The sequence below is a fragment of the Gopherus flavomarginatus genome, chromosome 8 (genome assembly GCF_025201925.1).
Source record: "Gopherus flavomarginatus isolate rGopFla2 chromosome 8, rGopFla2.mat.asm, whole genome shotgun sequence".
NCBI lineage: Eukaryota > Metazoa > Chordata > Testudines > Testudinidae > Gopherus > Gopherus flavomarginatus.
In genome coordinates this window covers 107,420,475-107,435,737 of record NC_066624.1, presented here as the reverse complement: position 1 = coordinate 107,435,737, position 15,263 = coordinate 107,420,475, and the positions used below count along the sequence as shown (strand labels likewise).

The 15,263-nt window shown below is 44.3% G+C and overlaps 1 protein-coding gene across 8 annotated transcripts in view; it reads right to left on the bottom strand.

Annotated features, from left to right (window-relative positions):
• The window catches only part of ABCC5 (ATP binding cassette subfamily C member 5), a 79,788-nt gene that overhangs the window by 41,550 nt on the left and 22,975 nt on the right, over positions 1–15,263 (bottom strand). For 3 of the 8 annotated variants that reach the window (XM_050963762.1, XM_050963763.1, XM_050963765.1), the window contains 3 exons: positions 5,699–5,859; positions 5,349–5,504; positions 4,396–4,543 (listed from right to left, as the gene is read on the bottom strand). In XM_050963762.1, coding sequence (XP_050819719.1) covers positions 4,396–4,543; positions 5,349–5,504; positions 5,699–5,859 — 465 coding nt within the window. Of the gene's footprint in view, positions 1–292; positions 4,291–4,395; positions 4,544–5,348; positions 5,505–5,698; positions 5,860–15,263 lie in introns of those variants that run through there. The other 5 variants (XM_050963764.1, XM_050963766.1, XM_050963761.1 and 2 more) reach the window with 3 other exon arrangements.

Sequence of the window (15,263 nt, the reverse complement as noted above, 5' to 3'; positions counted from 1 at the left end):
ACTGTTACACAAAGCCCTGCTGAGAGCAAAGCAGAGAGTCAAATTTAGCAGGAAGGGGGGATTTAAATTTGGAACCTCATTCCTTGCAACAAAAACTTCTTATTCTTTGTGTCTTCTAACTTAACATAAATCTGTCAGTTAGCTGAAAGCAATGCTTTATCATACCGAAAATGTTTTTTAAAATAGTCTGTATTTATACATTTGAACACATTAAGACACATTCCTTTATGTGATATTAAGACCTTTTTTGTTTGCGTCAAACGTGCTTATTTGATAAAAAGGAACAATGTACCTACAGTTGTACTGGGGAAGAGTGAGAAGGACATTTGCAAAACATTCCTGAAAATAAACATCAGCAGTTTAATAGTAAAGAAAAGAACATGCAGAAAACACAGGTAAGTGATAACCAGACTATTAAAAAAAATGCTTTGCCCCACCACCCGCCTCCCCCCTCCAAAAACAAAAATAGTTTACCTCAGGAATCATATTTCAATCATCACCTGCCGAAAGACAGGACAGCCCCAAGAACCACGACTCCCACCTCCAGTTGTGTGTTAGTCAACGGCATAGTATATCATATAAATCACATTCATCAGCAATATTAAATACTATCAACTGCGAAATAACAGTCTTTTATTTAAAAACAATTAAGTGCCATGTTAAAATGGGTAACATTTCACAAACACTGTACAACAGGAAGAGCATCGCATAAACATACAATCTGAACATACAAGAGAATTATAAAAGGCTAGTATCTAACAGTCTAGCCTCTGACACAAACTAAGTTAAAACTACACACACAAAATTAAAGATACAAAAACAGAACCTGATATATGTTCACAAAGTCCGAGAGGGAGTGAAACTTGAGGTGCTAGTCAGGCAGGCTCCTGAGGGTGCATGGATTCTGAAATTTGGTTTAAGAGGTATGCTACAGTAAGGCCTCACAGCTAACAAATGGAGATTCCCTAAAGAAGGCTTTTCAACAAAGATCCTTAAAGACGTTGGTGTTTATACGGTTAGACGTTGGTACTTTAATACAGAGCTGAGAATTACCTTTGCCCACAACACAACAAAATGCCAAAAATGTGAGATCAAAGAAATGATTTGGAAAGCCTTTCACAGTCTGTTGAAGTCCTCTTGGCTAAAACAGGTTTTGCAAATAAGAGTTCTGCATAGCGTGAGCAAGGAAGAAAAACAAAAAGGCACTACTTCAGCAAAGGTAACAGCAGCTACAGCCCAGCACCGAACAACAGATAAAAATGGAGGCTGAATGCATTTGTCCTGAAGTGGCTGATTCTGTATCCCAGAACCAAGGAAACATGCTGTATATAGTTTTGCTTATTCACTTTCGAAGTGCGAATTAAAGCCAGATGTCCATCAGGTTCTGGAATGGCCCATTGAGAAATTTACACACTAGTCCCTGATCAAATGTGAGGAGCTCACATTCACAGAACTACTGTATTCCAGCTTTTTCCTCACTTACATTTAGCTTTACATCAACTGTTTTGGCCACAACTGTATACAGTTGGTTTGCAGTTACTAATGAGAAGATTGGCTTCTTTTCCTGTTTTCAATCCAACACACACAACTGAGTCACTGAGTAGTGGGAGTCAAAAGCCCCCCTTTTCCTCACGAGCTGTAACTCAGCATGATCGCAGCACAGCATGCATTTTCTCACACCCCACAGCACTGCTGAAAGTCTCCAAAGGAAGGTGTGTAAAGATAGCAGATGTTTCCTGGGGTCTCTTTCCTCCCAAAACCTTTTAAGTGCAATTTTTCAGCACTGTTCTATAGAATCAGCATCTCCCGTGATGAGATAAAAGACAAGGCTTACATTATACCGAACCAAAAAAAAAAAAAACATTTCAAAAGAAAAAAAAGAGAGGAAACAGCAGATTAAAGAATTTGAAAGAGGAAAAAGAAGTCACAATATTTAGCATTTACATTTCAAAACATTCCATTTGAAGAAGTTTAATGAAAAAAATCCAAAGTTCTTTACAAAACTGGAGTTAAAGCCTTAAAATTTTAATTTAAACTAAATGGGAAAAGGGACTCCTGCGATTATTACCATAGTAATTGGTATTAGCTGCTCGGCTGTCTTAAGCATTCCCATTGAATAAACATTACCTTACCTTTCCTCTTGGCGTTGGATTCTGACCAGCTTGACTGTCTCATTCTGATCGCAGAATACAGCCATCCTGAAAATTCTAAAGAACAGCCTCTGTCATTGGTTCCACTACAGAGAAAGATTCCCCACCCACATCCAGTATCTGACAGCACAAAGCAAGCTGCAACTGGTGCGGAACTAGAAGAGTGGGAAACTTACCTCAAACAGCTTACCACTCCCCCCTCCAATAACTGTCTGAACGGTCAAGCTGTACTCCACTAAGATAGCAAGTTTCCCCATCTCCCAAACAGGAAGGCTAGTTCTGAGCAAACATACAAATTGTTCAGGCCTGGAGTTAAACTGATTTTGTTTAGTAAATTAGAAATATTCTTTGCCCCTCCCCTCCATCTGAACATAAAAGGTGTAGCAGCTGGTTAAATGGTAGTAACTGTATCAACTGGAGATGAGAAGCATCTCACCTGCACTAGTGCATTCTGATGGTTATTAGAAGGTATTCTGACACAGGACAATAAGCTGTCTCTGAACAGGCTACAAGGTTAGAAATTGTGCCAGATGTGCAAGACTCCTGAAGGATAGCAAAAAGCCCCGATATGAAATCCAATAAGCACCCCTCTCAGTTATAACCATCACAATGCTTATTAGTGAGACCACCACTACGCCATTTCCACTAGCATTCCAATGTCAGGGAAGTTCAATTCAGAATTTTAAAGTTTGGGAAAACGTTTAACTCCATTTTGGTAATTTTCATCAATACATGTGGACAAGCTAAGTGCTTTTTCAGACCTCCCTTCTCATTTCAATGTGACTGAAAAGGTGTATCAGTACAAGAAAGCACTGATACTTCAGAGGAGACAGCACAGGTGTATCACTGTGGGGAGGGTGGTAAAGACTCATCTTTCATTCCAAGTGATGAAATCCAAAAAGGCACTTTGCTCATTCAGAAGGCAGTCCAGTTTTGACTGGATATAGGCAAATGTTCGAAGGATAACTTTAATGTATCCAAATTGAGCATGAATTGGAACCTGAAACCCCAGACTATTGAAGTTTCCTCCCATTCAGCAGTTTGGCTCTGACAAATAGATACAATTATTCTAAAGAAATTAGGGACAACCCTGCTGTAAGTTCTCTGCTAAAGATAAGAGCAGCTACTGGGCCCTGTAGTGAAACAATGACAGAAGCTCTTCTTGGGGGAACCTGGTTCTGTTAAAACCTTAATACTTCAACATTTTGGTAATTAACAGTGCACCCAACAGGTTGTCCAAGTGTTTCATGATTACCACAAGCTATTACCATTAAGCTATTATTACTGTGAAACAATACCAAGAAAACAATTATTGTTATTCTTATTATAAGAAACAAAGCAAACTTTTAAAAGGTTCAAAAAGCAAGAAAAAACATTTTTAGAAGACTTCTTAACCTAACAACACAACCCTGTTGTACTTACCCAAGTAACGAATCTCCATCTTAACAGCACACTGAAACATGTACTACAAGCAGTAATACTGCTCCTACTCCTCAAGGGAAATTTGTAGAGAATAAATTTAGTCAAGATCGCAACTGTAAATCTGCACAACATGTGCAACAAACAGGTGACAAGAAAATGGTGTGAATGTCAAATCCCATATGTTGAATTTTCATTACTAACTAGTTCAAGCAGCAACAATTCTTAGCGGCAATTCCATATTCTAATGCTTCTAAACGTAACCCACCTGATCAATCCTTGTAGCATCGATAACTAAGTTTGCAGACTTCTCCTTAGCCCCATTTCCTTTGGTTTTTAAATAACGATCTAACACCACCACTCAGTTTCATTTTTTGCAGACTGTACTATTAATGCCAATGCTCTACAAAGTGATATCTTGCCGGTTTGAATTTTACTTCCAAAATAAATTACCTATCTAAAAGCAAAAAACTTTAGGTAAGAATTTAGTGCAATGTGATCACACCAGTTAAGGAGGAACTTTAAGCTACACTCAAAACCAGAGGGAAAAGCGAAGTTTGTTTTTCTTTCAGGACACCTAAACCCACTACCTCTCCAGAAACCTGGCCCCACCATTCAGCAAATGATCCACCAGCTGTATGAAAGCTATTTTGGATTGCTGCTTCATTCTGGAAACATCATCTTCTCCCAGCAAACTGTAAGGAGCAATATTATTTCTAACTAATCATACTGTGTCAGTGACCCTGAAATGAAACCTTAACATGTTAGAGCTGGCTGTGGGATGGAGCCATCTGCGGTTGTTAAAAAAAGGATGGATATTACTTACTGGTCCACTGAAGCCGGCAAGCTGTGTGATCATCAGACACACTATGGAAATTATGAGTCTGGTGCGGCAGAAGATCCATACAACCCTCCGGAGAGAAGCATCCTCAGGTCCTGTTTCTTTCAGTTCTTCCTGCCATAGTCTCTCTAACCTAAAAGCAGCACAAACCATGCATTATGAATCTTTCTACAGGACACAGATGCTATATCTCAAAGGTTATTCTCTGGTAAACTTCTCATCAGACACACGACTGTGAGCAACACAAACCACCAAGCTTCATAAACATGGATAGCACCTTCTACACAGCCAGGGGAAATAGTTCTATCCTGAATCTCTGTGCAAAGAGGCTTCTACAGTGAGCAGAGCTGAAAAAGTTAGAATGCTTTTTACTTTACCCAGAGTCCTATTAGGAACACGAATCTCACCACTTCCTCCCCTTTTCTGTCCTATCCTGCAGTAAAACCCTGGGGCCAAATCTTATAGCTCTGGCCCTGAGCAAATATCCCACTGACCACAATGGTTAAGCCTGACAGCGGGATTTGGCCTGCATTCAGACCATATTCAGTTACTATCATTGTTATCTGGTCATCAATTCAGCATTGCATGTTCAGAATGTGGGCTGAGAGCCACAGCCCTCGTTTAAAAAACACAAAAATAGTTCTGATAAAGGAGCAAAAGCAAAAAAGCAGTTATGAAACACCCACAGGGATAAAACCTGCTCCATTACAGCAGTGTGATCCCACTGAAGTCAGTGAGGTTGAGACACCAGTGTATCTCAGAAGGAACTGGCCCAAGGATAAATAAGATTAAGATCCCCTCCTCTGATAGAAAGGATTTAAGAGCTGCTTTTCAATGTTAGTACATGCAAATATTGGCAAAAATACCAGACTAGAGTACACACCAGGCTGCAAAGGGCTAGAGTACAGGGGAAATAATATGGACCAGTTGATCCCTACCTTCTACAGTTAACATCTGAAGACTCATGCTTTGACAAAGGCCACACATCGTCCATAAACAGCTCCCCTTTCTTGTATGCTTTGTAGGCCAGAGGAGTGAGCCATGAAAAGGTCATGCAGGAGAAAAGTCCAGCATTGTCTACTGGGTGCTGGTGTCTAAAAGAAGGAGAAATTACAATGGAATTAAAGAGAAAAAAATGCATGGTCTACACAAAGAAATACTTGCTTAATACATTTTCAAAGATGACATTTCAGCATCAACCATGAATTTAAAAACTGCAATCACAGTCAGTCTATTTTCAAGAAGGCTGAGGTTGCCAGATCAGTTCTTTTTTAGCACAAAGTCTTACTTGGAAGTAGTCCGTATGGGTTTCAGCAAATTCAAGCCATGGTGATATTTCCCCTTTTGATGCTGCTCATCCAACATCCTCAGCTGGGAATGCATGGAGATGTCCAGCGGAAGGCCTTCTGCCCGTGCTGCTGTTTCAAAGGCATCTTGACATTCCACCTGCTTTCACAAACAAGACAATGGAGTCAGAAATTCAAGAGTTCCACAATAGTCTTAAAATCAATCATTTCTGTCTCCAGCAACTTCACACCTGTTACTGCTGTGGATCACTGTGATAATGTAGAGCAATCACTGTAACTAAAGATCTCTGGGGACAAATGGATAGCTTGGGGACAGCAAACCAACATGGGGGATCCCCTATAGTCTAGCTCTGCTTTATCTCTCTGGATTTCTAGAATGTGGAGCTCAAATAGTAGCATGGTATCCATATGTTTTGGGTTACAGAGGACTAAGTACATACACTTGCCAGACTAGATCAGAACAATGGTCCATCCTGCCCTGTGACTGCTCTCTGGCCCAGTACCAAATGCTCAGAGAAAGATGTAGAACCCTCATGATGGACAATGCCCAATGGAGAGGATTCTTCCAAAATTCAGGCAGTTGGTTATTGGCTTATGTCCTGAAACACGAAGGCTAACACACTTTATTAACTTTTATCCTACTTACTGTAACTCAGGAGATCTGTATCCATATGAAGGTCTAATCCTATTAAGCTCTATGCCTCAAAAATACCCTGCAATAGTTCAACGGGTTAAATATGTATTGTGTGAAAAAGTATTTCCTTTGATATTCACAACCACTGCCATTTACTTTCTCATAATACAGACCAGGGATATCCAATGAAAGGCAATTACACTTGTTCATAGAGGAGCTTCCTGAGAGCAGAAAGTCCCTTTCCCCCTGCTTCATGGCACCTCCCTAGGAAGCAAATATGCTACCCTCTTCTTGGCCAAGAGATATTTTCACAGCTGTCTGAAAGGATGGAGTTGAGTTCCAAAGAAGGGAGGAGAAAGTACCACTCTGGACATACGTGCCAGAGAGCATCCTGGAACTTCCTTTATTCAGGGGCCAGACATAGCAAGGGTACCAGGTGACTTAGTACCAGAGTGTACACTAGCCCAGTGCTCAGTACTGTCCCCACTAATTTAAATGAGAGCAAGATTAGGCCCATTTATATGAAAAAAGTGATACTGAGTATTCTAGTTCTTAGAGAGACCAGTATGCTTTGTACAGCATCCTGACTTTAAAATCTTTGCCACTTTTTACACGGAAACAACACGCACGTTTCCCTGTTAACTGCCTTATCAATGATGAGATTATTCTACCTCTCTGAAAATATCAGCTGCAGCTAGCTAGTAGTCTCCTGAAGCATGATACCCTCTGGGTTAAATGTCCTAAAAGGCCATCAATACTAAGTATTTTATTCCCATTCTCTCTGGTTATATGACTTTGTTAGGAGTATTGACATTTGTCTGGGATTCAGGCTCACAGTCCATCAATATGCAAGCATTATTAGATCTCCATATACCCCAATGTGTACAAGAGACCAGGACAATAAATTCAGAGGGGCATAAATTCACCCTTTATTTATTTAAATAGCACCCCAAAGTAGGCCAGGCACCCTGCAGAAAACCAAAAATACACAGTCCCACCCCCAAGCAGCATATCATCTAAATGTAAACAAATGTGTGGTGACTCAGGCATATGTACAACCTGAAGACTGAATTCTAGTTTTATTTAATATAAAGTAACTTACGAAAGAACTCACACAGACAAATGACAAAACACACCATATCAACCACGGGTAAGTACTTTCGCAAAACAATCACTCCCTATTTGATCTTTGTCTTTGTCCCAAAGGAAACCTGCACACCACCTTCAAAAGATGAGTCTGGGAGCTTAAATTCAGAACTTAGCTAGACACTAAAAATCACGGACTCAGAAAAGACACTTATTTATGGCTCGTTACAACAATGAACTCACTAACCCTCCTTTGTCCTGTCACTGTTGAAGTGGTAACTGCCCACTTCACCTCGAATGGCCTCTTGCAACATGTGTTAACTTCTTATGTTTAACACACTGTTCCACATTGTATTTAGCTGTGACACCTTCCCAGACTTGAAGAGCCTATGTAAGCTGAATAGCTTGTCTCTTTCACCAAGAGAAGTAGGTCCAAATTAACTCCACCCCCACCGCCATCCCCGGTCTCTCAACTTCTAGACAATCCAAAGATTTTTTTTAAGCACACACTATGTAAACAATTTGTTTACCCTGAGCTGCGTCTCAACAGAATTTCTCTCAGCATGCCTAGAAGCGACTGAATAGTACATGAATAGGAAACTGCTTTCGAAAGGAGTCTATATTCTTCTCAAAACACAGGGGAATAGGTGCGTGTAAACCCCTGGGCAGCAAGAGGAGAATGCATCTCATCGTGTTGGCACAGCAGACAGAAGCTTGAAGAGCTGCTGTAAATGCCAGATTTGAGTCGCCAGAAAGCAGTGCACCACACTGCTGTATAATAACTATGCTTTCAAGAAGACCCTGCAGCTCTTTGTGTCATATTAAAAAAAGCCAACAAAGGCATGCAGTTTTAAGCCAAGTCCACACTAAAATGTTAAGATGACCCAGCTACACTGCTCAAGGAGGGTGAAAAATTCACACTCCTGGGAGACATATTTAAGATGAACTAGTCTCTGGTGTAGACAGCACTGGGTTGACAGAAGAATTCTGTTTACCTAGTCACCACTTCTCAGGGAAGGGGATTAACTACAGCAATGGGAGAACCCCTCCCCTGGCTGTACTCAGTGGCTACACTGAAGTGTTACGCTGTTGCACCTGTGCCACTCTAGCAGTTGGAGTGTAGATAAAGCCCAGGCCTGCACAACTCGTAAAGCGGCGAGGGCCATATTACTCCAAAGAAAATAACTGAGGACCGAACCGCCCTCCTCCTCCAGGGCCGCCCAGCTTCCACCCCCATGTTGTGCAGGCCTGATAAAGCCTTAGGTCTCATCTACACTGGCAAGTTTCTGCACAGTAAAGCAGCTTTTTAAGCTGTAACTCTGGAGCTGTACACACTGCCAAGCCACTTTGTGCGCAGAAACTTCGATTGGCCTCCGGGAGGCGTCCCACAACGCCTGTTCTCGCCTCTCTGGTCGTCGGTTTGAACTCTACTGCCCTGCCCTCCGGTGATCAACCATGAGCCCCACTCCTTAAATTCCTAAGTGGTTTTGAAAGTCCCCTTCCTGTTTGCTCAGCGACCCTTGCAGAGGTCTCAGTGCAACTTTCCAAGTGACCATGCCTGCTCCGTACACCAGGCGATCCCTCGCTTGGAGCAATGCCGAGCTGCTGGACCTCATCAGCATTTGGTGAGAGGAAGCTGTCCAGTCCCAGCTGTGCTCCAACCGCAGGAATTCTGATACTTATGGACAGATTTCACAATGCATAACAGAAAGGGGCCATGACCGGGACACAATGCATTGCAGGGTCAAAGTGAAGGCACTGCGGAATGCCTACCACAAGCCACGGGGGGCAAACCGCCACGCCGGTGCTGCGCCCACGAGCTGCCAGTTCTAAGAGCTGGACGCAATACTCAGCAGCGACCCCATCTCCATTGCGAAGGCCAGTGTGGATACTTCGGTGGCTTGCGTGCCAGTCAAGAGTGGATCGAGCCAGGAGGAGGAAATCTTGGATGAGGATGTGGAGGGGTGGGGGACCCAGAGGCAGAGAATGACTTGAAGGTCAGAGATGAATGCAGTCAGGAGCTCTTCTCTACCCCGGAGGAGGCTAGCCAGGCACAGCTGTCAGAGCTTGGCGAAGCACAAACAAGAGGAGGCCCGCGGTAAGTGGCTTTGATTTTGGGAATCACTGACATGAGTTGTTAAGGGCAGGAGGGTTGCAGAAAGTAGGCTTCTGTCTGTATGATGCTCGCACCACCACATGCCTAGTCTGAGCGGCGGAACAGGGCGTTGATTGGCTCCCTCGTTTCATGGGAATCTCCCTCAGAGATCTCCACGAAGTTCTCATGGAGATACTGAGCAATCTGCTGCCGCAGGTTCTTTGGCAGAGCTGCTTTGTTTCTTGCCCCATTAAGGGTAACTTTCCTGAGCCACTCTGCCATCACTGGGGAGGAGGGGGGGGAATCATTGCCGCATACAGGCGAGCTAAATAAGGGCCAGGGCAGAAGCCACAGTCTTGGAGAAGACCTTTGATTCCCTGCTCACCCTCAGCAGTGAGGTATCTTCCATAATGAATACAGCCTGTGGAAAGTGTCGAGACAGGAATGATTATAAGGCCCCCTCCCTGCAGTGCTGGCTGTTCCCAACAGCCACGTGCCCAGTGTACAGTACGGTCCTGGAAAACTCATTCCCCTCCCCCCCCACGGTTACTCACCATTTTGGGGGTCTTGTGGCTCATGTGTGCTTGTCTGAAGTCAGACAATTAGTGACAAGTATGTGAATAGTGGCTAAATCAGTGGTCTGTGTGTTGCAAATACTGCTTCTGTAAATGTTGCATTTTGGCTTCACAGATATGACCCTGGGAGCCCAGTCTCCCTCTTTGTTATCGCCGGCTGAACAGAGAAAGAACTAAAGAGGACTTTCTGCACGATGTCGTGATGCACTTCGCGGTCAAAAACCAAGAATTAAAGGAGTGGCGGGACAGTGAGAAGATGGACCGAAAGGAGAACGCAGTGTGCCAGAACAAAGTCATGGAACAGCTCTTAAAAGTTACGGAGCGCCAAGCAGACATGCTCCAGGTGCTCCTAGCACTGCAAACTGAGCAGCTCTGGGTGCGACCTCCCCTGCAGCCACTGTCACAGAACTCTTTCCCATGTGCCCCAAGACACTGCCAACACACTCTTATCAACCTCCTGGCTCCAGTCTGTACCCACTGCATTCCCCTCCTGCCCCATCAGAGTCCATCCCTGCGGACTCCCAATACCTACTGCACTCAAGACCCATCCCTCTGCAGTTTAGCCCTGCTGAAGTACATTACCTGCTGCACTGTACTCCAGAGGACAAGGCTGCATATGATACCTGGACATACACAAATCTTTAACTGTCACGGGACTCCATCTCCTCCTGGGACCTTCCCTTCTCCCATCCCCCACAGTGCTGACGTGTTTTTGTTTGTCTCTCTCCTCCAGTTGTTTTTTAATAAAATAATTGTTTTGGTTTGAAAGCAATCTTTGTTCCATTAATTGAAAGTGAACAGAACCCTGCAAAGCAACAGGCAATTTTCTTAAACCTTCATAGTGCATCATCATCTGCACCAATCACAATCACCTCCTAGCACGACAAGCACTCCACGCCTGAGCATAGCAACAAATATGAGTGGATTTCAACTTCAAACTGCTGCCTCAAGGCATCCCTGATCCTTATGGCCCTGCGCTGAGCCCCTCTAATAGCCCTGGTCTCTAGCTGTTTAAATTCAGTCTCCAGGTGCTGAATCTCAGCCATTCAGCCCTGAGTGAAGCTTTCACCCTTCCCTTCACAAATATTATGGAGCGTACAGCACACGGCTCTAAGCACAGGAATATTGTCATCGGCCAGGTCCAGCTTCCCATATAGGCAGTGCCAGAGGGCCTTTAAATGACCAAAAGCACACACAGTCATTCTGCACTTGCTCAGCCTGTTGTTGAACTGCTCCTTGCTTCTGTCAAGGTGCCCTGTGTATGGCTTCATAAGCTATGGCATTCAGGGGTAGGGAGGTTCTCCCAGGATCACAACGGGCATTTCAACATCCCTATGGTGATCTTCTGGTCTGGGAAGAAAGTCCCTGCTTGCAGCTTCCTGAACAGGCCAGTGTCCCGAAAGATGCATGCGTCACGCACCTTTCTGGACCAGCCTGCATTAATCTCTGTGAAATGTTCGCGGTGATCCACAAGCGCCTAGAGAATCACAGAGAAATACCCCTTCCAGTTAATGTATTCTATGGCTAGGTGGTCCGGTGCCAGAATTGGAATATGTGTGCCATCTATCACCCCTCCGCAGATAGGGAAGCCCATTTGTGCAAAGCCATCCAAGTCACGCACGTTGTCCAGAGTCATGCTCTTTCGGAGCAGGATGCCATTAATGGTCCTGCACACTTCCATCAACAGGAGTCCAAAGGTCGACTTTCCCACTCTGAACTGGTTAGTGACCGATCGGTAGCAGTCTGCAGTAGCCAGTTTCCACAGTGCAATTGCCATGCGCTTCTCCAATGGCAGGGCAGCTCTCATTCTCGTGTTCCTGCACCACAGGGCTGGGGCGAGCTCATCACACAGTCCCAGGAATGTGGTTTTCCTCATCCAAAAGTTCTGCAGCCACTGCTCGTCATCCCACACATGCATGACGATGTGATTCCACCACTCAGTGCTTGTTTCCTGAGCCCAAAAGCGGCGTTCCACTGGGCTCAGCACCTCCATGAATGCCACAAGCAATCTCATGTTGTTGCTACTATGCATGGTGAGATCAATGTCGCACTCCTCTTGCCTTTGTAGTTTAAGGAATAACTCCACTGCCACTCGTGACATGTTAGTCAGAGCGAGCAGCATATTGGTCAACAGTGCGGGATCCATTCCTGCAGACCAAAGACACAGAGCACACAGTACACAAACCGGTGAAAGATGGCGCCAAATACGGATGGAAGCACAGTGATTGCTGGGATGCGAAGCAATGCATCACGGGGCATTGGGCAGGACCCAGGATGCCCCGCTCCCCCTCCACCTTCCCACAACACTTAGCGGCAGAAGAGGAAGAGATGCTCTGTGGCACAGCTGCCAGAGCGCACCGCTTCGAACGCCGCTGCAAGTGCCACAAGTGTGAACACGCTATTGCACAGGCTGCTGACCGTGTGAACACAGAAAAAGAGGTTTCCCTTCAGCGCTCTCTGAGAGGCGCTGTAACTCTGCCAGCGTAGACACAGCCACGGTGAAATGAAGCTTCTTCAACACACATTTACTGATTGTACCATCAATGCACAGCAACAGACTTAGCACTGTGTTAAGTTACTATCAAATTCAGTTGTCCTAGGCTTCTGAACTCTTAGTTTATAAAATCATTTGTTCAGCACTGACAGTGTGCTGAACTCCCCTTGTGACACAGGTTTCTTTTATTTTACTTGGTAAGTAAACTAGCATGTCCATCAGCAAACACATGAAATAACAGGCTTCAACCCATATCTACTGAATTCAATGACATCCAAGTTGTGGGCATGCATGCCAATAAACGGGGCAATTCCTGCCACACTTTTTCTAACTCGCTATCTTGCTAACGCCGCATCGGGGGTCATATAACATTAAAATACAAAAACATTAGAAGCACATCTAGATTCAAAGTCAAGCGCTCAAAATTTAGGAAACGGACAGTTTATAGTTGCCCTTTGCACATCCATCCTGTGACTTGAGTAAGGTGGGACCTGTGATAATTACGTCATCACATAATTAAGGAATGTATCATAATCTATATGCACAAGGGAGTAAGGTCGCACAGGCAACCTTTCTACTAGCATGTCCCAACTTTCAGACATTTGACTTTGTTGCCAAAAAATATTTAAGATAACTTTTATGTAATTTCCCAGGGAGGGGGATGTTTTGTTTTTTAATTATATTACACGCAACTGTAATAAGGCATCACCTGTCAAAATGAATCACCAAGTCTGGATACGGGAACCTTCAACACTGTAGCACAGACTGCTACCATGTGACCTACAGGACTAATTACATTAAACTGGCAGCAGGAGAAGGCTGTTTTCCCAGAAAGGGGGGGGGAGGGATTCAGATGGGATGAACCACTGGGTTCAAGTGGTGGGTTTGGGAAAACTATCCTGATTTCCTCCTCACCTCTAGTTTTGAAAGAGCTTCTGCCCCATGTGGTTCCCCAGGATAGCCCCCCACTGGCCCATTCCCCCTATGTGCTGGGGAAGCCCAGCCCAGAAATCTTCTCCCCACTCCCAACCTGGTGGATGGAGTCACAGCACCACTCAGGTTTGGGACAGTCGGGCACCAAGTCACAACCCTCAGAAGGGGCTGGAACAGGAGCCACTGCTGGAGGGTGCGATGGGGAGGCTTGCTCTCCAAAACCCATCCTGGGCCTTCCCTGCACACCAGGCTTGGAGTGGGGTTGCAGGTCCGGGGCAGACGGTTCATAGATGTCGTGGCGGGTCACCAAAAAAAGAAGAAAAAAAATGGAGTTGGTGGGTTGCCTTAGTAAGACTTTTCAGAACCCCTGATATATAAATTGCTTAAGAAAGTTTGATGTGATTAAATGTATATAAAAATCCAAATATACGTGCTACCTCAAAAGTTAGAAGTGGGGATGAGGGGGAGAAAGGGGTGAGAGGGAAATTGCTTGGCCAAAATGGAGAACTAGTCTGTGTATGGAATTCTGCTGGGATCTTTGCAGTTAAGAGATTGGAATGGCTGAGGTTTTATCTGAACAGTTTACAGGTATAGTCAGTTACTTAAATTCATTTGCCCCCAGGACGGCTCCAGGGTAACAAGCAGCAGCAGATATTCTGCTGAATGCAATTCCCTTATTTTTTTCGGACCAAGGGTATATCAAGCAGTGTTTTTAACAAGAAATGAGAATTGATCAGAGGAGCAGTCCCCTGAACCAGTTCTCACACATCTATGTGTGCTCATTCCTGCATCAGGAGTCCACATAAGAGGGGTCAAACAAGGACTAACAGCAGGACGGTGGCTCAGGATTAAAGTGCACAGGCAAAGCAGCACATAATGCAAGGAACAGAACAGGTTGGCTCATCTGCCAGTACCACATCAGGGTCATCAGCCCTGTTTGCACTCTAAATGCACTCTGGGTACTAGCAGAACTCTGGGATACTAACAGAAGCTCCTACTGCCCACTTCCTCACTTGGCTATGGCTTAAAACCAACATTAGTTTGTTTTGCCTGAGGGCAGGGAAGTGTTTCAATTAAATTTTTCTAAGATGATTAATGCTGCACTTTTTCCTCTGCCTGGATTTCCTTCTTTGTCCAGACTGCGCAAGCTTTCATCTGCACCAGTCTGTCCTCACACCTCCCTGCCAATTTTCTTCTGAGTATCTATGCTGTAGCTATAAAAACAGGATGGTTTCAACAGGCTCACTGCATACTTTGTATTATATATTTGTAAAAACATGAGTGTGCTGTATAGCCCACTTCAAAGTGCCTCAGTGGGAAAAAGGAGAGGTACTTTTAAAATAATTCTGTTTCCAATTTTCTCCCTCTTCTTCCCCCATGTGATTTAGCCACTCAAGTACATATACTCCCCCAACAACCCACAATACATTCACAGCAAGGTGCTGCAACATAATGGGTGCAAGCTTAATGTTTGCATGGTTTTGGTCGTTCACAGAAACAACACATTCACCTAATGCGTATGCATGAAAAGGGAGGAGAGAGACTTTCATTCCTTGATTTGTTTTGTCCTAGGCATCATAGCAATCATATAACCTGCAATTCCTCTGACAGGTGCAGCTTTGCTTACACAGGTTTTCACTTCACTTCCTTGCTAGTGACATGTAACAGAAGAGTGCATGAAATTTTCAGGGTCCCTCCTAGGGTATGTCTACACTATGGGATTGTTCTG